Genomic DNA, 21,427 nt, shown 5'->3' with positions numbered 1-21,427 from the left:
GCGCGATGGTCAGCGATGCATCCTGCATCCCTGCCTGCACTGTGAGCCGGCCCCTCAGCAGGGCAGGGCTGTGAGGGTACCAGCCGCCAGGGCATGAGGGCCGGCGGGTTGTGTGGGCCTCAGGTCTGTTGTCCCTGTGAGTGGAACTGAGGTTTCTCCAGTGTCCTGTGTCCCTGGCAGCCAGAGCCTGGGAAAGAGTGGGACTGCTGGGTGTTGCCCCCAGACCCACAGGGACAGTGTGGGTGCCTCCAGACCCACAGGGACAGGGGCCTGCAGGTCAGCCCTGAGGGAGGCTTCTCCCCCGCTTTCCCTTGTCCTCCGCCTCCCCTTCCTGCTGTATTTCCTCCCTGAATCCCCGTGCCGGGCAGGAGCGTCCCAGGGCTTGGATTTTTCTTTGATAAAACCAGGGAGGTGTGAATACCGCTCCCAGAGGTTTCACAAACTCATGATGCACATTTATACAGTGACCAGAAACTGTTCAGCTCAGGCCAGAGCTCCATTTCATGTCTAGTCAGGACATGGACACAGATGGGATCCTGGAGTGCTAGGGGTCGCTGCCCAGGAACGTGTCCCCCTCCTGGCAGCACTTCTTTCCCCTAATTTACCGCCTCTTCCCTTAGGGCTCCTGAGAGGTGCCACCTCCCTTCACGTGGCTCTGGGAGAACAGTGTGACCCGCTCACAGTCAGGGTCCCACCGGGGATGATCTGTGGCTGTCACGGTGTGGGGACGCTGCTGTAGTGATGCTCTAGGCCTGAGCGCACCCCCTCCACCCCGCCCCATCCTGCCTAGGGGCCCTTTGGTAGTCCCACTGATGCTGCTAATACACGTGGGTCTCATGACTGCTTCGGGGACGACAGCAGTGACCAGAGCCTTTGCCTGCAGTTCCCCAAGCTAGGAGTGTCCACAGGGAGCTTGCCTCATCAGAGGGTCTTGGTGTGGGCTCTGCCTGCCTTCGATCCCTAGGTCATTGAGTGGACGTGGGCCTGGTACCCACCAGTCGAAGAAACGTCACGGCGAACCCCAGAATCCCCTCATCAGCAGTGCTGTGGCTATTCTTGGTGGTATTTTCTGTCTTGGGGGAGGCTGGGGCTCTCCGAGGCCATTTGTGTGTGGGGAGGGGTGCACAGCAGGAGGCTGAGAACTGTAGGAGGGTGTGGGGTGAGGCAGCTTCAAGGTGCCCTTCTGAATGCCCAACATCCAGCCAGGCTCCCCACAAGGGGCCTAGAGGGGCCGGGCTCCCCGTGGCCTGGTGTGGTTTGTGCTGCTTTGGAGGTGGCCAGGGTTCGGAGGTGCAGTGTCTGCTGTCTGCATCCCAGAAGCCCCCATGCCTGCTGTTGGCAGCTGGTGGGTGTGGTGCGCCCCCTGCTGGCCTCCCTGTACGTGAGCATCCAGGGCTCTGAGCCAGCGCGTTGCCTGGACTCCTGCACTTCTGTGGGCCTTTTGGCCCATTTGTTCTGGAACCGTGTGAGGTCTCCACAACCATGTTAGTAAAGAGTGTGTTTATTTTAAAGTGGTGTGAGAAGGGCTGGGCATGTAATTTATCAGCTTCTAGGAAGTTTGGTTTAACACTGTTGGTTAATGTTATTTTTACATATTTCTTGGGGGAAGAGTTGATAGTCAAGGTGGAACAATGAAGCCCAATAGTCAGGTTTTGTTTTTGAGGAGAGGCTGAACATGTAGATGTTCTGATGTGGTTGAGGAAACTTGACTCCTTTTCTGCACTAATAGACTTTCCCTTCATCCAGAAGGGAAAGGCAAGCTGGGCCCTCAGTAGCTGTGACAGCCCTCTGGGAAAAGGTGGGTTGGATCAGTGGCCCCTTTGGGCCCAGCTTACTCAGTTTTGGAGGCTTTGCTTTGTGCAGTCATAGCCCTTTCCTCATGTGGCCCCTTGCTGCCCCCACAACCTGTGGAAGTGTCGACATACTTCTTTGCCAAGAGAGGGACAGATGGAGGCTGTTTTGGCAAGGCTAGTGAGCCTGCATCACCACAGTGTCCCTGAAACGCCATTTCAGGGGGCCAGAGCAGTAGGAGGGACCAGCACTAAATTTGGTGGAAGCAGCCATTTCTGGATGAAAATGAAAAAGAGCTATCAATCAATTGGCTGCAGTTAAGTTACAAGAAAAGGAAATGCTTCAGTAGTGGTAGCAGCAGTAAGTGGGTTTGTGATAAAAAGCCATGTGTTCTTTCTGAGGGAGTCTGCTCTTAGTATTTAGAACCTTTTTTTTTTTTTTTAATTTAGTTATTTTTGGCTGCAACACTGGATCTTTGTTGCTGTGCAGTGGGCTTTCTCTAGTTGTGGTGCATGGGTTTCTCATTGCAGTGGCTTCTCCTGTTGTGAAACACTGGCTTTAGTTGCTCCAGCTTCAGTGGTTGCAGCTTGTGGGCTCTAGAGGAGCTGAGTAGTTGTGGCACATGGGCTTAGTTGCTTCATGGCATGTGGAATCTTCCTGAACCAGGGATCGAACCCATGTCCCCTGCTTTGGCAGGCAGATTATTATCCACTGCTCCATCAGGGAATCCCTATAGAGCCTGGTTTATGTGAGTTTGGAATTTTCTTATTTGTTCTCTGAGGATGGACTTGATTTTTGGTACCAGCCAAAATCCATTTAGAGTTAAATCTCAAGATGCAGTTGATCAGGTTACTGATACGATTTTGCTGCAAAGTCAGATGTGACTATTAGTAAGCCTGATGTTGTTCAGGCTACAGGCTGGTGCTGCAGAGAAAGGCCAGGAAGGACCCAGGAGGGGGTGGTGGACAGAAGCCTGGTCCCTGTTGTTAAGGCTCTTGTGATAAGGCTATGTTCATGTGTTCTGCTCATCTGCTGGTAAAGTTTGCTTTTACTTAGTCCTTAAAAATTGATGTGGTTTGTTCTGGGGAAGAAAAGTATTCTCTGAATTATCTTGATTCTAAGTGGCCCTTGTTGGGGTGGCTGACCTGGGCATCTAAGGGAGGTGGCTAGGATGGCTCTGCTCCTCCCCCACCAGCTCCACCATGGGAAGGCACGTGCCCTGAAAGGAGGCTCACAGTGTTTGGTCCTGAGCTCTCTGGTTCCCAGGCTGCTTCTTCTAGAAGCCCGACTGCTCACCAGCCTTGCCTCCAGCCCAGGAGGCCTCACAGTCCTCCTCTTGGGTTTGATTCTGGGCCTGTAGGCTTCCTCTAGCTGTTGATTGTTCTGAACAATAAAGGAGTCCCTTTGTTTTCCTCCCAGGAGAACTTCCTTCATTGTTTGTCTTTCTCTTAAGGGATATGCTCTACATTGAATCAAGTTGGGAGGAAAGTAGTCTTTGAGAAGTCTGATGATGGATAGGATGCCCAAGGTGGATAAGAGGAAGTGCTGGAAAGGACAGTCACCAGCGCCTAAGCTGTTAGTGTCGCCTGGGTGGAAAAGTCAGTACGACTGAGGAATCTGTCTGGGAAAAGGGAAGAAACAAGAGAAAATGGACTTTTGTTGTTGTTCGGTCGCTAAGTTGTGTCCGACTCTTTGCGACCCCATGAATGCCACGCCATGCTTCTCTGTCCATCAGTATCTCCCTGAGTTTGCTCAAACTCATGTCCATTGAGTCGGTGATGCCATCCAACCATCTCATCCTCTGTTGTCCTTCTTCTCCTGCCCTCAGTCTTTCCCAGCATCAGGGTCTTTTTCAGTGAGTCAGCTCTTGGCATCAGATGGCCAAAGTATTGGAGCTTCAGCTTCAGCATCAGTCCTTCCAATGAATATTCAGGGTTGATTTGCTTTAGGTTTGACTGGTTTGATCTCCTTGCTGTCCAAGGGCCTCTCAAGAGTCCTCCAGCACCACAGCTCGAAAGCATCAATTCTTTGGCACTCAGCCTTCTTTATCAGATGGCAAAGGTGTTGCTAAATACCCAAACATCAGCTTTAGCTGTGCTTTTCATCCTGGAACAGGGAGTAGAATAAAATTTCAAATATTTGAGGCCATATGATAATGTTCATTCGCTGTGAGGAACCCTTGGGTAGAAACTGAAATATCCAGCAGTGATCTTGCTTTATACAAACTGGCTGTGTCACCTCCAGCAAGTCATGTACCCTCCTTGGGCCTCAGTTTCCTCCCATCCAAAATGAGTGAGAATTGGCTCAGATCAGAGACCTTTAGATTGTCTGACCACTTTAACCAAATGTGTAGGAAAGACATGCCACGTAAATTGATACCACTTAACACTTCAAGAGGCTGCAACTCACAGTATGGAAAACACTGTACTGGGTGTATCCAGTGCCCAAATCTGATAATCCCTGTGATCCTCTGTGTATTGGAAGGAGAGTTTAGCTGAGAGCTACACCAAGAACGTTCGGTGCATGGGGTGGTCTCATGTGGTCACAGTGCCCATGGCCCCAAGGCAGCAAGTGGGCTTCAGCCACAGCTCATAGCACGAGCCAGTGAGCCATGGGCACAGATGGCTCTCTTTCAGTGCTATAAGGATGGTATCCTTTGGGTGCAAAAAAATCTAAGAGATACAGACAAAAAAAGAGTATTAGTACTCTAAGCACTTGTATATCAACATATTGAATAAAAATAATAACCCATATGAAATGGACAGATTCCTAGAAACTCCCTCCTAAGACTGAGTCCTGAAGAAAGAGATAATATGAATTGATCTATAACTAGTAAGGAGATTGAATCAATAATCAAAGACCTCCCAACAAAGAAATTTCCTAGACTAAATGGCTTAGCTGGTGAATTTTACAAAACATTCAAAGAATTGACACCAGTCCTCAGATTCCTCCCCCAAAATTGAAAAGGATGGAACACTTTTGAACTCATTTTATAGGCCAGCATTGCCCCAGTACCAAAACCAGACAAAGACACAACAGGAAAAGAAACCAATGGCCAACATCCCAAATAAACATTGATGCAAAAATCTTCAATGGCACTAACAAACAAGAATTCAGCAGCATAATAAAAGGATTATATCACCATGACCGAGTGGGGTTTATTTCTGGAATGCATGGAGGGTTCCACATTATGAAATCAATCTATGTAATTCACCTCATTAACAGAGTGAAAGGAAAAAAACTACATGATTGTCTCATTGATACAAAAAAAAACATCTAACATAATTCAACACTCTTTCATAATAAAAACATTCAGCAAACTAAGATCCAAGGAAACTACCTCAGCATAATAAAGTCATCTGTGTAAAGCCCACAGTGAACATAATACACAACAGTGAATGACTGATAGCTTCCCTCTCAGATCTGGAACAAGGAAAGGATGCATGTGTGCTTTTACCACTTCTATCCAACATAGTATTTAAGTTTTAGCTGGAGCAACAAGGCAAGAAAAGAAATAAAAGGTATCTCAGTAAGAAAGGAAAAAGTAAACATACCTCTCTTTGTAGATGACATGATATCTACATGCTTAAGAAATGCTTAAGAAAATGTTCAAGAAATCCCTGAGCATTCCAATTAATAATAAACACTAGAACTAATAAGTTCAGCAAAGTTGCAGGACACAAAATCAGCCCCCTAAAATCAGTTGTGTTTGTTTACACTAACAACGAACAATTCAAAAAGAAATTAAGAAAACAGTTCAGTTTATAATAGCATCAAACAGAATACAATACTTAGGAGTAAACTTAACCAAGAATATGAAGGGTTTGTACTGAGAACTATATAGTGTTGCTGAAAGAAAATTACTCTCAAGTAAATGGAAAGGTATCTTGGGTTCATGGACCGAAAGACTTGATACTGTTAAGACGTCATTACTACTGAGAGCAAACCACAGAGTCAGTATGATCCTTGTCAAAATCACAGCGGTGTTTTTCTGCAGAAATAGAAAAGCCCATCCTGAAATTCATGTGCTGTCACAAGGGACTCCCACCCCTGCCTATAGCCAAAATATTATTGAAAAAGAGTAACGAAGTTGGAAATTGCATACTTCTTGATTTCAAAAATTACCAGAAAGCAATAAAGACAGACATTTAGACCAACAGGATAGAATAAAGAGCCCGGAAATAAACTCCCCCATGTATGGTCAGAGGGGCTTCCCTTGTAGCTCAGTCGGTAAAAGGTTCCGCTGGCAATGCAGGAATCCGCCTGCAATGTAGGAGACCCTGGTTTGATTCCTGGATCCGGAAGATTCCCTGGAGAAGGAAATTGCAACCCACTCCAGTATTCTTGCCTGGAAAATTCCATGGACAGAGGAGCCTGGTGGGCTACAGTCCATAGGGTCGCAAATTCGTCGGACATGACTTAGCAACTACCATGTATGGTCAGATGATTTCCAACAAGGGTTCCAAAGACCATTCAAGGAGAACGGACACTCTTAAAAAATGGTGTTGGGAAAACTGGATGTTCATTGCAAAATAATGACATTGAACCCTTATCTGCTACCATATACAAATAATTTAAAATGTATCAAAACTTAAATGTATAAGTTAAAACTATTAAACTCTTAAAACAATAGGGAAAAAGCTTCATGACATTGTATTTGGCAATGGTATCTTGGATCTGACACCAAAAGCACAGGCAACTGAAGGAAAAAAATTGGTAAATTGGACTTCAAAAATTAAAATCTTAAACTTATCACAGGACACTATCAAGAGATTGAAAGGCAACTCACAGAATGGGAGAAAATATTTGCAAATCACGTATCGATATTCAAAAAGTCTAAAGAGCTTTTATAACAACAAAGTAAGTCAACATAATTTTAATTTAGGCAAATTTAAAATAGGCAAAGAACCTGAATAGATACTTCTCCAAGAAAGATAATACAGATAGCCAACAAGCACATGAGAAGAACTCAGGATCACTAAATGTGATGGTTAATTTTATGTGTCAGCCTGATGGAGCTAAGGAGAAAAGGAAAGATATACCCATTTGAATGCAGAGTTCCAAAGAATAGCAAGGAAAGATAAGAAAGCCTTCCTCAGCGATCAATGCAAAGAAATAGAGGAAAACAACAAAAAGAATATTAGAGATACCATGGGAACATTTCATGCAAAGATGGGCTCAATAAAGGACAGAAAATGGTATGGACCTAACAGAAGCAGAAGATATCAAGAAGGGGTGGCAAGAATACACAGAACTATACAAAAAAGATCTTCACGACCCAGATAATCACGATGGTGTGATCACTCACCTAGAGCCAGACATCCTGAAATGTGAAGTCAAGTGGGCCTTAGGAAGCATCACTACGAACAAAGCTAGTGGAGGTGATGGAATTCCAGTTGAGCTATTTCAAATCCTGAAAGATGTTGCTGTGGAAGTGCTGCACTCAATATATCAGCAAATTTGGAAAACTCATCAGTGGCCACAGGACTGGAAAAGGTTAGTCTTCATTCCAGTCCCAAAGAAAGGCAATGCCAAAGAATGCTCAGACTACCACACAATTGCACTCATCTCACATGCTAGTAAAGTAATGCTCAAAACTCTCGAAGCCAGGCTTCAGCAATATGTGAACCATGAACTTCCAGATGTTCAAGCTGGTTTTAGAAAAGGCAGAAGAACCAGAGATCAAATTGCCAACATCTGCTGGATCATCAAAAAAGCAAGAGAGTTCCAGAAAAACATCTATTTCTGCTTTATTGGCTATGCCAAAGCCTTTGACTGTGTGGATCACAATAAACTGGAAAATTCTTCAAGAGATAGGAATATCAGACCACCTGACCTGCCTCTTGAGAAATCTGTATGCAGGTCAGGAAGCAACAGTTAGAACTGGACATGGAACAACAGACTGGTTCCAAATAGGAAAAGGAGTATGTCAAGGCTGTATACTGTCACCGTGTTTATTTAACTTATATGCAGAGTACATCATGAGAAACGCTGGGCTGGATGAAGCACAAGCTGGAATTATGATTGCCAGGAGAAATATCAATAACCTCAGATATGCAGATGACACCATCCTTATGGCAGAAAGTGAAGAAAACTAAAGAGCCTCTTGATGAAAGTGAAAGAGGAGAGTGAAAAAGTTGGCTTAAAGCTCAACGTTCAGAAAACTAAGATCATGGCATCTGGTCCCATCACTTCATGGCAAAGAGATGGGTAAACAGTGGAAACAGTGGCTGACTTTATTTTTCTGGGCTCCAGAATCACTGCAGATGGTGATTGCAGCCATGAAATTAAAAGACACTTACTCCTTGGAAGGAAAGTTATGATTAACCTAGACAGCATATTAAAAAGCAGAGGCATTACTTTGCCAACAAAGATCCATCTAGTCAAGGCTGTGGTTTTTCTAGTAGTCATGTATGGATGTGCGAGTTGAACTATAAAGAAAGCTGAGCACCGAAGAATTGATGCTTTTGACCTGTGGTGTTGGAGAAGACTCTTGAGAGTCCCTTGGACTGCAAGGAGATCCAACCAGTCCATCCTAAAGGAGATCAGTCCTGGGTGTTCATTGGAAGGACTGATGTTGAAGCTGAAATTCCAATACTTTGGCCACCTGATGCTAAAAGCTGACTCATTTAAAAAGACCCTGATGCTGGGAAAGATTGAGGGCAGGAGGAGAAGGGGACAACAAGAGGATGAGATGGTTGGATGGCATCACTGACTCAGTGGACATGGGTTTGGTTGGACTCCAGCAGTTGGAGATAGACAGGGAGGCCTGGTGTGCTGCGGTTCATGGGGTCGTGAAGAGTTGGACATGATTGAGCTACTGAACTGAACTGAACTGACTGAGCTAAGCAATGCCTGGATAAAACATTACTTTTGGGTGTGTCTGTCGGAGTCATTCCAGAAGAGATAACCATTTGACTCAGTGGACGGAATGAAGAAAATCTGCCCTCACCAGTGTGGGTGAGCATCATCCAATCCCTGAGGGCCTGGGTAAAACAAGAAGGTGGAGGACAGGCAAGTTCTTTCTTCCTCTCTCTTCTTGAGCTGGGATGTTGATTTTCTCCTGCCCTTGGACATCAGAGCTCCTCGTTTGGGGGCCTTGGAAATCCAAGACATATACCAGTGGCCCCCCCGGTTCTCAGTCCTTCATTATTTGGACTGAATTATACCACTGGCTTTTCTGGTTTTCCATCTTACACATTGCAAATGTGGGACCTCTCTGCCTCCATGAACATGTGGCCAATGCCTATAATCAGTCTGTCTCCTGTTTCTCTGGAGAACCCTGACTTAACACACTAACCATACACAGGCCCAAACCAGAGTGAGATGCCACATCACACCCACTTGGACTGGTTATCAAGAAACTAGAAGATCAGGATTGGCAAGAAATTGGAACCCTGTGCTCGTTGGTGAGAATGTGAAATGGTACCACCGCTATGGGAAACAGTAGTGGTTCCCTCTGCCCCTCCACATTAAACATGGAGTTACCACATGACCCAAAAGTTCTCCTCCATGAAAAGCAGAGATTCAGAGAGAGATTTGTACACCCCCATTTACAGTAGCATTATTCATGATGGTCAAAAGGTGGACATAACCAAGGTACCTATGAATAACAAAATACAGTATGTCCCTGCAATGGATTATTACTCATCCTTAAAAAGGAAGGAAATGCTGACATTGGCTGTACCATGGATAAGTCATAAAGTCATTATGCTCAGTGAAATAAGGACAGTATTGTATGATTCCACTTGGATGAGGTCCTTAGAACAGTCAGATTTCATAGAGACGGGGGGTAGACTGCTGGTCACCAGGGCTTCGGTGGAAAGAATACAGAGTTGGTGTTTAGTGAGTGTGGTGTCTCAGTTTGGGAAGAAGACAAATTCTGGAGATGGATGGGGCAGTCAGTGCATGGCAAATGGATGGACTTAATGCCACAGAACCGTATGCTTTCAAATGATTAAAATAGTAAATGTTACATGTAACTTACCACAACTTTAAAAAAGACAGTTTTGATTTTCCACTCACCATCCAGCCCAAAAAAGGTGTGAGATTTAAAAGGAAGAAATGCAGTCATTGTGTTCCACCAGGTCTGCAGCCAGCATATCTGGATCATTGGGATGGTAAAGACAATCACTTGGAAGAGCACGTGATTTTTTAATCTTTAATACAGGTGTTTTAGTGTCAGGTTCAACTTATGGGAAAGTTTTCTGTCAATGTGGCTGGAGGAGTAAAACACAAAGCAGATTCCTCAGGGTAAAGGGTATCTGAAAACACACATCTTCAGCCTGTGAGATCCAGAGCTGTCCTGTCCCTTCTCCACAACATGCAGATTCCCTGGAGCCCCTCGTGGTGGACCAAGGCCATTGTGGGCCTGGGTCCTGGTGGCCCTGCTCCCTGCGGCACCCACGGGGGCATCTTTAGGTCACCAAGAGGTGCTCTGTGGATACAGCTTGAGTGAACAGTTCTCACAGGCACACAGCTAGGAGAGACGCAGTGCACATGGGCCTGGGTGGTGGTGCTGGCTTGATTCCATTCCTGTTGCTGTAAATTCTGTAAACTGCTAACATTTCTCAGCTTACTCCACCGTGGCCAGAGGACCTGGCTCCCCAGGGCGTTTGCCGCGGTCTGCTGTGGCAGTGGTGATGCAGACGCGTCCCCAGGGGTAGCAGGCTGAGTGGCCAGAGAAGCAGGGGGAGGGGAGGTCTGGAGGGGTGGGGTTGACAGGAGGGACTGTGAGAGGGGGGCTGGGAAGCAAGTGGGTTTAGAAACAGAGGTTGATGTGAATTTGGTGAAATACAGGACTGAGTGTGTACAGGGTTTGGTGTGGATGTTTTTCAGGCATTTTTCCAGTTTTGCTAATTTCTAGGGAAATAAAACCATTGAGAATGGTTACTGCCATTTTCAGAAAATGTGCTACCCTTTTCCTGGGTCCTTCCTCACCTGCTTCATTTGGCACTGTGAGTTCTGGCCATCAGGCTGTTCCCTGTGCTTTAATCTACTGCTGTTGTCACCAAGAGTGGAATTCTGACTCCTGGAAACAGTGGAAGGTGTTCTGTGCTGTTCTCAATGCCTGGGGCCTGGACACCTGGTTAGTCACTCTGTGGCCTGTCGCCATTATATGGTTGTATAGTCAGACCTAAGGATGCCACCTGCTTGCAGTGAGGGGGGCTGTGCTGGACGCTGGCCTGCAGGGAGCAGGGAAGGTTACCTTTGCCTTGGAAGGTCACCTTCGCCTCCTAGGTCTGCCTGTGGTCACTTTCAGGTCACAGGAGGCTATGATGGCAGATCATGTGTGTGTGTATTCTTTTGGAATCCAAAAATGTGGGCACTACCCTCGCTCTGATTCAGTTCTTATCAGTCACAACAGCCCAGCAGACCCTGCTGTAGCCAACAATGAGTTCAGAAGGGATACCATATGGAAACACTCTGTTGACAAGTTCATGGTCTTAGAAATGATCCTTAGTCATGCCTCTTGTTTGCTTGTCACCTTGTCAGTCTGGCCAAACATTTGTGAAAAAAGATACTACAACTCAATCTCAGGTTCTGCGTACCTTGTGAATATTTGTACTGAAGAATCAGTTCATTGGAAGATGCCCAGAGGGCTCTTAGGTTTGGGAAACTCAATTTTCAGTTTGAAAGCCCACTGGTGTGGATGGGCAGTGCTTTCCTTCTGCCGCTGTTAACACAGGGCAGCCCCAGCTCAGAAGAAGGCTTGATACCAGAGTTGCACACATACATGTGTAGATTGAGACTACAGACCTGTCTCAAGGCTACAGTGGGGAGATCTGTTGTACTTGTGGCCACAGCTTTCCTCTAGGTACAGATTAAGGGCTGGGGCTTTGTAGTCCTGGGTGTTAAACAGCCTCTGTTCAGCGGAGTGTGTGTGATCCTTTGGCTTCGGGTGCTGCTGCGTGAAACTAATTATCTTCCTGTGATGTCCACTCCCTGCTCCCCACCCAGGAACGGCGCCTGTGGCCTTCAGACGGCTCTGAACCTCGGCCCACCTCAGAGGTAAGTGATTGGACACTGGCGAGGTGTGGGTGGCAGGAGATGAACAAGATTGGTGGAAGGGTTGAATGTGACGGCACAAAGACTAAGATGTGTGCCAATAACCTGGTTTAAGAGGTGGAGGAGGGACTTCCCTGGTGGCCCAGTGGTTTTAAGACTTCACCTTCCAATGCAAGGGGTTTGATCCCCAGCCAGGGAGCTAGGATCCCACATGCCTGGAGGCCAGTATAACCCAAACATCAAAGTGTTGTAACAGATTCAATAAAGACTTGGTATGATTGGGAAGGGGCCTTCTAGTTGGTGCAGTGGTTAAGAATCTGCCTGCTAATGCAGGTTCGATCCCTGGATGGGGAAGATCCCCTTGAGTAGGTAATGCCAACCCACTCCAGTATTCCTCCTTGAAAAATTCCATGGACAGAGGAGTCTGGTGGACCACAGTCCATGGGGCTGCAAAGAGTTGGACACGATTGTGCACGCACACACATACAATTGGGAAAATAAGTTTTTTGCCTTTAAGTTGAAAATATGGTATGAGAGAAGTTGATGGATGAATATATATATCTTTATACGTATGTCTTTCCTCTAGAAGAAAGTCGAATGGTGAATAAGTTAAGAAATGTCGATTCTTTTGGGGAAAAAAATCTATAATCATCTTTACTTTGGAATATAAAACATTTTTCATGTTGGTTGCTAAAAATTACAGGAAATTTTATCCAAAATAACTGGAAAACTCTAGAAGCCAGAAAGAAAAAGTCACTTGTTTCATATTTTAAAGTAACTGATAGGGCAACAAGTTCCTATAAATAAGTCATAAGTTGTCCCAGCCTTGTATCTGCTCCAAGTACAGGCCTGTGGAGTTGTCAATTACAAAGGAAATTCTGTACCCTTCTCCACTCCTCTGAATCACAGGACTAGAAGCTAGAAGGGGCTTGAGAAAGCAAGGGGGCTGTCCTTTCTATAAAAAAGAGTGGGACCTGGAGCAGGTCATGTGGGGGGCTGGCCTGGGGTTGGGGGCTCCTGTATTCTTCTTAACCCAGTGGGAAATGTACACATAGCACATACAATAACTCCATTAAACCTACATTTTCAGGTAACTGCAATTATCCGTTGCTGAACCATCCTGGGTTTGGCAAGGTGAGTGATGTAAGTCATTAGGAATGAGAAAACTTTTTTTCTGGAATAGTCTTTACTTGTTTTTTTGGTGGGGGAAGTTTTCAGACGGGTGAGAACAGACCAGGCGTGAATTTCCCTGCGGCCGTCACGTCCGTGGTCATCACTGTGCTGAGAACATCTCGCAGCCGTTCCTCTCTTCCCTGCAGACCATGTATGCCCCGCGGTCCAGGGATGGGGTGACTGCCCCGCCTTTTCTCCAGAGGGATCGGTTCAGCCGCTTCCAGCCCACCTACCCCTACGTGCAGCACGAGATTGACCTTCCCCCCACCATCTCCCTGTCGGACGGGGAGGAGCCGCCTCCTTACCAGGGGCCCTGCACCCTGCAGCTCCGGGACCCTGAGCAGCAGATGGAACTCAACCGAGAGTCGGTGCGGGCACCGCCCAACCGAACTGTATTTGACAGCGACTTGATAGGCGTGTCCGTGTACAGTGGGGGCCCTTGCCCACCCAGCAGCAATTCAGGCATCAGTGCCAGCACCTGCAGTAGTACTGGGAGGATGGCGGGGCCGCCCCCGGCCTACAGTGAGGCGATGGGTCACTACCCGGGCGCCACTCCCTCCCACCCCCAGCACAGCAGTGCGCACAGGGGGAGCAGACTGCTGCTCCAGCGGGAAGGCCCCGGAGCACGGAGCTGCCCATCCAGGGCACGGACAGGAAGCCCAGGGAGTGCGTCTGACCTGCGAGCACACCTGATGTGAGAAAAGAAATGGGGGAGTCGCAGCACAGCAGAATTCAGTAAAACAGAACAATTTTTTTCAGGGGAGCCACACGCAGAAGGGAATAGTGCAAACCTCCAGTCTGGCCACAACAGTATTCACCTGCGGCAGAGATGGGACAGGGCTGGTTTTGGCAAAGTGTGGGCATGAGAACACAAAAGGGTGCTTTGAAGACACCATGAAATAAAACCCACGAGGTGTTTGACTTAACTGTGAAAGCAGAGGCCAGAATGCCTGTTTTACAATTAACTGAATACAGAGGAAAGTTATACATTATGGGGAAGACTCACTAGTTTGCTTTCCCCCTGAACTGTGGAACTTTTGTTTTAAAAATATGATTCTAAGTTCCTGGTTTGTGTGCCAAGGTATAAAGTGAAGTCAGATGAATGCAAGGAGTTAAATCTGTGTTGTGATGCTGTGTTTTTAAAAATTGCACTATCTTCATTGTTTTAACATGAGGAAGCTTTATGTGAAGTCCTGTATGTTGTTTTCTCACCTGTGCATCATTATTAGGCCCCATAATAATGTTCTCCCCGTAATTATGCAGGAAAGGGTGTTTGGGGAGGTAGCCTAACATACTGCTAACTTACACTTGTGAAGAGAGTCATCACAGGGCATGCATCACCAAGGCACCTGCAGACTGGATGGAGCAGAGGAAACTCCCGCATCCGTGGTGGGTCGAGTCCCTCCAGCTGTGTTTTACGCCTGCATTCACACATCATGCAGTGCTGCCCTAGTCCTCCAGCAGTGCAGTTTCTGCAGTAATTGATTTTTTTTTCACTGTAGCATGAAATATACTCAGATAATACACTATTTTATGCAATAAATTGTTTAAAATGCAAGGTGGTTATTTTTATACTGTTGAAACATGTGATTTCCTGTGGCTTGTCTTCCCCTGGATAGTTGAGTTCAGGCCTGGATGGCTGATGAGTGAGACTCGGCAGTGGCTCCCATGTGCCTGCTGCCCCAGTGTTGCCCGACGCTGGCTGCAGGTTCTCTGTGTGTAGAAACTCCTGGGTTGAGGAAGAGAACCAGCCCCATATGGGAACCAGCGCCTGGGAGAGACGCAGGGCTCAGAACCAGCCACGCTCCTGGGTCACTCAGCCTCTCCTGGAGACCAGAGCTGGGCAGGGAGTGACTCAGAGCCTTGGGTGAAAATGAAAAGCACAACCTGCTGCTAAACTCAGCTAGAAGACTTAAATCTTGTAACGTTCGTTCTCACCTAACACAGTAACTTCCTTCTGCAGGGCATCTGCCTTTTCTGCACCCGAGTGGGGGCTTCTGTGCAGCCCCCGCCTGGTCTCTGACCTGTAGGTCCGAGTGTCCACTCAGTTCCAAGTGTTGTCATCTTGGGTATGGTTGTCTGGCGAGGTGCCCTTGTGCCACTGGCAGAGCACTGTCAACCTCAGATCCTGTCTGCTACCCTTTCTGAGGCCCCTCTTGGCCGGTAAGTCCTGGGTTTTGTCTGGAGGATTGGAATCCTCATCCAGTGACATCCACACAAGTAGTTGTCTCTCTCAGAAGGAGAAAATGGTCAGTGGTTGTCACTCATGCTTCAGATCCTTTTGGGCAGTGTGTCTGCTGAGGGCCACAGTGGGAGCTCTAGGACAGGCAGAGCTCTGGGGGCCCTGACCAGAGGAACTCTTCATCCCCCCATGAGGTCAGACGACCTTGACCACGAGCCTGCGCTTGGTTGATGGAGGCTTCACCTAGAGTTGGCAGTGAATTTGGGGAAGTGTCTGTCCTCCTCGTCTGCGGCAGATTGTCAGTCAGGCATCCTCCCAGGTGCAGAACGAGGAGGTTGCCTGATGGTGTCGTCATTCCAAACTTCGCCAGCACTTTTGGGAGAGTGGGTGAGCCCAGTCTACAGTTCTAGCTCAAAATGGTGAGTTACGCTCAGAAATTAGTAATTCTGCAAGTACCTGAACATCTAGCACCTGTCCACGGTACTGGCAAAACAATTGTTTAATTCAAATGACTTTAATTGTCCTTTAAAACAAATGTTGCTCTCTTTCAGCCACCCTATTAGATAACTGCCTCTAATGTAAATAGTTAAAGATGTCTGCATCTGTAACTATTCAAAGCATGACTTAAATGGTCTCTGAGGCTGGGCCTCTTTAATGAATTAGTTTAAAAGCTGAGGTCCTAAACTGAATTAGGTCAGTCTCCCTTCCATACAGGGAGGTGATTTAGGTCTCGACTCTCTGGGAGGTTGTGTGGCCTGGCATGGATAGGAGACGTGGCTCTGAAGTTGCAGCCTAGTCAGTGGGGCCTGAGGGTCCAGGTTAGATGCCAGAGTCAGGTGACCAGGGAGCAGTGGGTGGAGGCTGGGCTCCACCATCTCAGCAACACCCTGGGTGTGAGCCTTGAGCAGGCCCACCTACAGGAAGATTCCCACATCTGTTGACTTTTTCAGCAAGCCTGGTGTTCCTCAGACACTGAGGTTGTCCTTTCCTACAAAAGAGATTTTGCTAAACAAGCCACGCGTTTACAAAGTTCTTGTGACCAAAATTCAGTGTTTAAAAAGCTTGACAGGCCTCCTCTCTGTCCTCCACACCACAAATACACTTGGATACACAGCCCAAACAGCAGAGGAAAACATGCAAAACACAGGCAGGTTTGTTCTGAGAAGGACACTTAAATCCACTAACTGCAGCTGGGAGAGGACAGGGGCTAGTAGGAAGGGGCCAGCAGGAAACTGCAGGCCTTTCACCCCAGCACAGGGATCTGTGCTCAGATAAGCATGTCTCCAACTTCGAGTTACTGCTCTTTACCTTATTTTAACGTCTTAAGAAGGGCTCAAAGGCCAGCACTTTTCAGAAATGCTCAGACCTGGCAGAATCCATTCCAGTCTCTGCCTTCCTCAGAGCCAGAGGCTGCATCCTGACAGGCAGGCCGGGGCCTTACCTCCGCCTGCTCTCTGGCAGGGGTGTCCCTGCAGACACTGGCGGGGGCTCCAAAGCAGCTTCCGTCTGCTGCTGGCCACATGACTTATGTGTGGGTCAGCCTGGCTGAGACATGGCAGCTGGGGGCTGCTCCCCAAGCCTTGTGTTTGTGGTGCTGAGGCTGCTGCTTAGAATGACAACACGTTGGTGTACCCTGCTACCCTGCATTTTTCTTAAAATTTCCAAACCTCAGCAGTGTCTATGAGGAAAAACTTGGGAAGGATACTGGTGCTGGGTGTGTGGCCTTGTGTTGGCAGACACCTGTTTCCCTTCTGCATGGTCGCCTTGGTTACCATGGCTTTGGTGAAGTGGAAATGCATTGGCAAGTCCCCCCAGTGTGAGGACACTGTGTCTAAAGGGGCCCAACAAAGGCAGATGAAACACCTACTCTCACCCCAACCATGAAAGGGTCCCAGCGGCTCACCTGCCTTACACAGATTCCTTAGAAATCAGGATCTCAGCTTAGGTTATTTTACTCCCCAAGTGCTGCATCTTGGGTCTGTATTCATGGTCAGGGTTAGACGGTCATGTGCTGCTACTGCCTTCGGGTTGGCTCAGGGAGGGAGGCCTTGTGAGCAGTGCTGTCCTCAGCGTGCAAGGTGCTGGGTGAGAACTGTCCAGAGATGCAGGTGATGAAGATCCTCATCCTTCCACAGAGCTCAGAGTACAGCAGTTCTAGAGTGACTGAAGTACATGTTCTAACTTCAGCTGATGCGTCGTCATGCGTCACTCATAACGGTGCTTTCAGTGTCTGTCATGTATTCATTTTGTAAGGTGCTGTATATGTAACTTGACTATATTATGCACATGTCCTACCCGATGGGTGGAACAAAAACATTGGCACTGCAATACAATGTACAGGTACCAGATTTAACAGAAATGGCAGAGAATTTGTGAATGCCTATGTGCTTTGTCGTCTTTTGTAAGGAAATCTGCGAGTGGATGCATACAGATAAAAGTCTATGTCATTTATTTTCTTATTAAATATTGATATTATAACAAGGGAAATAAGTGTGAACAAGCTAGCGCAGCCTATGTACAGCAATCAGAGTTGCATCTTTGTTGTGAAAACACTTTTTAAGAAATAAGTTTTTAAAATTCTGTAGCCTTCTGGGGCCACCAGATGCTTATTTTTAATCCCTTCAAGTTCAGTTGGACCAATATTACAGTCAGAAAAAATGCTGATTTTTCAACTTGCTTTATGAAAACATATTCTATCGTACGTTATAGAATGAAGAGGGCAGACCCAGTGAAGAATGCACTTTTCATTAAAATTGCAAAACTTAGATCAGAGTAAGAATAGTGGCCTGCAGCAAGGATTGTGCAGTCTAGATGCATTTGTGACCATCTGTCTCTCTGTGCCTTTTTGACAAATGGAAGCTGTGAATCATTCAATGAGCAGTAGTGTTTGCAGAAAAGTAACTCTGGACAAACTAGTCCACTTGAGAAGACCCTATTCTCAGAAAAATGTCTGTTACGGGTTATAGTGAGCAGACTGGCAGTTAGTCATCTGAGTAAAGTCTTATATCCCTTCCCTTTGCTGTCTCCTGGTGATAACTACCCCAGAACCAAACTAGGCTTTGCCATTGACCAGGGACCACGTCATTTCCCCTGACAAATGCTGGAAGTAGACTTCCAGCTCTGGCGATTCTGACACTGACCTTTGTGTTTATCTTCAGATATTCTAATAGTCAAAAAAGAAAGAAGTGACAACATTTACTAAAACCACTGATGAAACTGTGGCTATGGGCCTCCTTCCGAGTTCTGTCCATGGAGGTCATTGGTGAAATTCTGCCCATCTGATCCATACTTCCAGTTTAGTCTGTTATCAAAGGATGTCAATTCTAGTTGTTATTTGTTCTGCGGTATGTGTTCTGATTTGAAAATCACGATGGAATCATACTCTTGTCCACAAAATAAGTACTGACTCTCCTTAAACTGAAAGTGCCTCTGCAGCTCTTGATGCTAACAGACCAGAGGTCAGTCCTTCAGCTCTCCTTTTCAGGGGCCACAAGATGATGAGGGTCTGTGTTTTCTGCACCCACAGCCGCTGTGTCTGCTCACTGCTAGTGGCAGGGTCCTGGTAGTGCAAGTCAAGGGTGGAGGCTCCTCCTTGTCAGAACCCACCCCCCCAAGGCTCTGCCTTTGGGAGGATGCTGAGCAGGATGTTGTGCGAAGCACTAAACCTGGTACACAGCATGGCTTCCTTTCTACAAGACTAATTGAGGCTTAAACTTTACTGTTTAATGATGCTGGTTCATTTTAATGTGCTTGCTCCTGTATTGATATTCTTCATGGCTTTCAAAAATCACAAAATATGTGTAATACTATTAATAGCATTTAGTTCACTTTCACTAGGCTGCTTTATAATGACAAGTACAGCTGTATTTGACCTTTTCAGTAGTCATAGGTTCAATATCATAGTTCACATGACCTGTGATAATCCAACATCATGAAGTCTTTTTTAAACAGCCGTTTGTGCTTACTGTTCAACATAATTTCCAGTTATACAGAGAAAGATTTCCAGCTGTTTTGTACCTGCCTTTCTAACTGAGCAATGATACAGTTCCTAGACCCAGGGTCTGTAATCACAATCCTTAAAGGACAATGATGCTCTAGTGCTGTGTGTTACAAAATCAGCCCTTTCTGTTTTTAATGCTGTGGTTAAATTGCAGCTTAAAATCATTAAAAATAATCAGTAATACATGTGTCTCCTGTTTTTGCTTTTTTTTTTTTTTTACAAAAAATCTTTCACAATATATATTGGCCGGGGGTGGTGGGGACTGTAAGCACTTAAAAAATCGTCTCAGATATGTTTCTTATGCTTCCCACGTAACCATCTTATTCGGTTCTTATTCTGACTTTTCAGAAACCATTACATTCTGCTATAAACAACACTGGCAGATCACATCATACAGTTCTGGTTTCTACACAGAACATTCAGGGATTGTCACCTGACAGGTGTCACTTCAGGCTTCTGGACGCTCTCATAAACTGGAGTTAATTCAGCAGAACACGTGAATGAAACTAATAGGAACTGTCCAGCAGATGCCCTTAGAGGCTGAGGTTGTTTGTATCAGAAGTTTTCAGTTCGTGATGATGGAGCAAAAGGAATTCAAGATTCCTTCATTGAGAGATGAGAATGATAACTCTAAGCTCCAAGTACACAGATTCACAGATCACATGATTGAGAATGTACAAAACCTCATACAATCCATCAAAAGTGAAGTGTAAATGTTAGTCGTTCAGCTGTGTCCAACTTTTTGCGACACATGGACTGTGGCCCACCAGACTCCTCTGTCTATAGACTTATTCCAGCAAGAATATTTAAGTGCATATAACTGAGTTTAGTTTGATTGCAGGGAAACAAATTAATATAAAAAACTATTTTTGCATTTCTATACATTAGTAAATGAACTTTGGAAAATGAAATCTTAAAATACCACTTAAATAACTGCCTGGGCACAAATCTCTAGTTATAAACCCATTTTTGTTTTGGTCACACCATGTGGGTTGCAGGATCTTCGTGCTATTGAATACATTTTATAATCTCTTACTCAGCAGTTATTTAAGAAAATTTAAAGACTCTTCCCCAAACTTATATCCCTCAGTGAAGTAAGACCAGTATATAAACTTTCCTCACAGTTGGGCTTGATTCCTACTGGGTTGGGTTCAGTAAACCCATTTCTATGTGAGGTTGCCTGGGTCTAAGGTGCAGGGAGGTTACCTCGAGCTGCTCCAGAGGTGGCAGGAGACGGTCAGAGTGGGCCCACTGGTGTCCATCTAGGCAGCAGGGCTCTGCGTAGCCCTGAGGAATGAGGGGCTGTGCTGGAGGATAGCAGGCGGGACGTTGATCTCCATCGTCAGGGGCCTGTGGTACCCCTTCCTGCAGCCCTGGCTGGCTATGCATTGGAAGACTGAAGATTACAGAAGCCCCAGGCCGAAAGCAGACAAGAGGATGGGAAACTGCTAGGGGCCCAGGAGCTGTCTGTCGGGCTGGAGCTGAAGCACTGGGGGCCAAGGAACCCCACATGGGTTCTCCAAAGCCCAGGTACTGCCTGCTGCCTGGCCAGGGAAGGAAATGCCAAGGTCTGGACATGCCATCTTCCGCTTGGGCTACACTTAGCATAAGATGTGACAAGCCCAACACCTCCCTCCTTGGTGGGCAATGGGCTCCTTCCCCCCTTCCCCCCCCACACATGGGGAGCTCCCACTGCACTTTGGGGGCTGTACTGGACCCCAGACCCACCCCCACCCCCCAGTCCCTGGCTTTCTTGGACCGACTTCTGTTCATTGGATCGTTTGTGAAACAGCAGAGCTGCCAACTGCTAAGCAAATGGACTGGCAACTCAGGCAGCCCTCTCACTGCACCTTCGGGAGACATCTTTAAAAAAAAAAAAAAAAAGGTGTGCTTGAGAAACCTCCAGAACCTTCAGCGATCCACTCACGGTGGCCTTGGAACAGGCACTCTCTGACTCTCCATAATGACACTTGCACATAACAGTTTATAACAAACCTGTTACTTAAAACATCATCGTTAAAGATCTTTCATTATAGTGTTTTGACATTTTGCTTTGAAAGAGCTAGATGTATCTAATATACAACTTGTCTCTTTTCTTTATATACCTCTTCTACCCAAACTGTTAAGATCTTTGTAAAATTCCTGGAATTACCTCCTAACATTACTGAAATAAGACAGCTAATAGCTTCATATCTTACTGGAGCATAAAGGACTAGAGTAACATCTTCCGTCCGTAAATAAACAGAAGGTAGATTCTAAAACAAACTAAAGAC

General features: G+C 46.4%; 1 protein-coding gene across 1 annotated transcript in view; it reads left to right on the top strand.

The window, feature by feature from the left end:
• The window catches only part of LDLRAD4 (low density lipoprotein receptor class A domain containing 4), a 169,527-nt gene extending 150,190 nt beyond the window's left edge, over positions 1 to 19,337 (top strand). The window contains 3 exon segments of the mRNA XM_043443878.1: positions 11,752 to 11,802; positions 13,119 to 13,587; positions 13,590 to 19,337. Coding sequence (XP_043299813.1) covers positions 11,752 to 11,802; positions 13,119 to 13,587; positions 13,590 to 13,648 — 579 coding nt within the window. The 3' untranslated portion in view covers positions 13,649 to 19,337.
• Positions 19,338 to 21,427: the final 2,090 nt, after the last annotated feature.

The sequence above is a fragment of the Cervus canadensis genome, chromosome 23 (genome assembly GCF_019320065.1).
Source record: "Cervus canadensis isolate Bull #8, Minnesota chromosome 23, ASM1932006v1, whole genome shotgun sequence".
NCBI lineage: Eukaryota > Metazoa > Chordata > Mammalia > Artiodactyla > Cervidae > Cervus > Cervus canadensis.
Note: the sequence above shows the minus strand (reverse complement) of the source record. Positions and strands in the feature narration are given on the sequence as shown.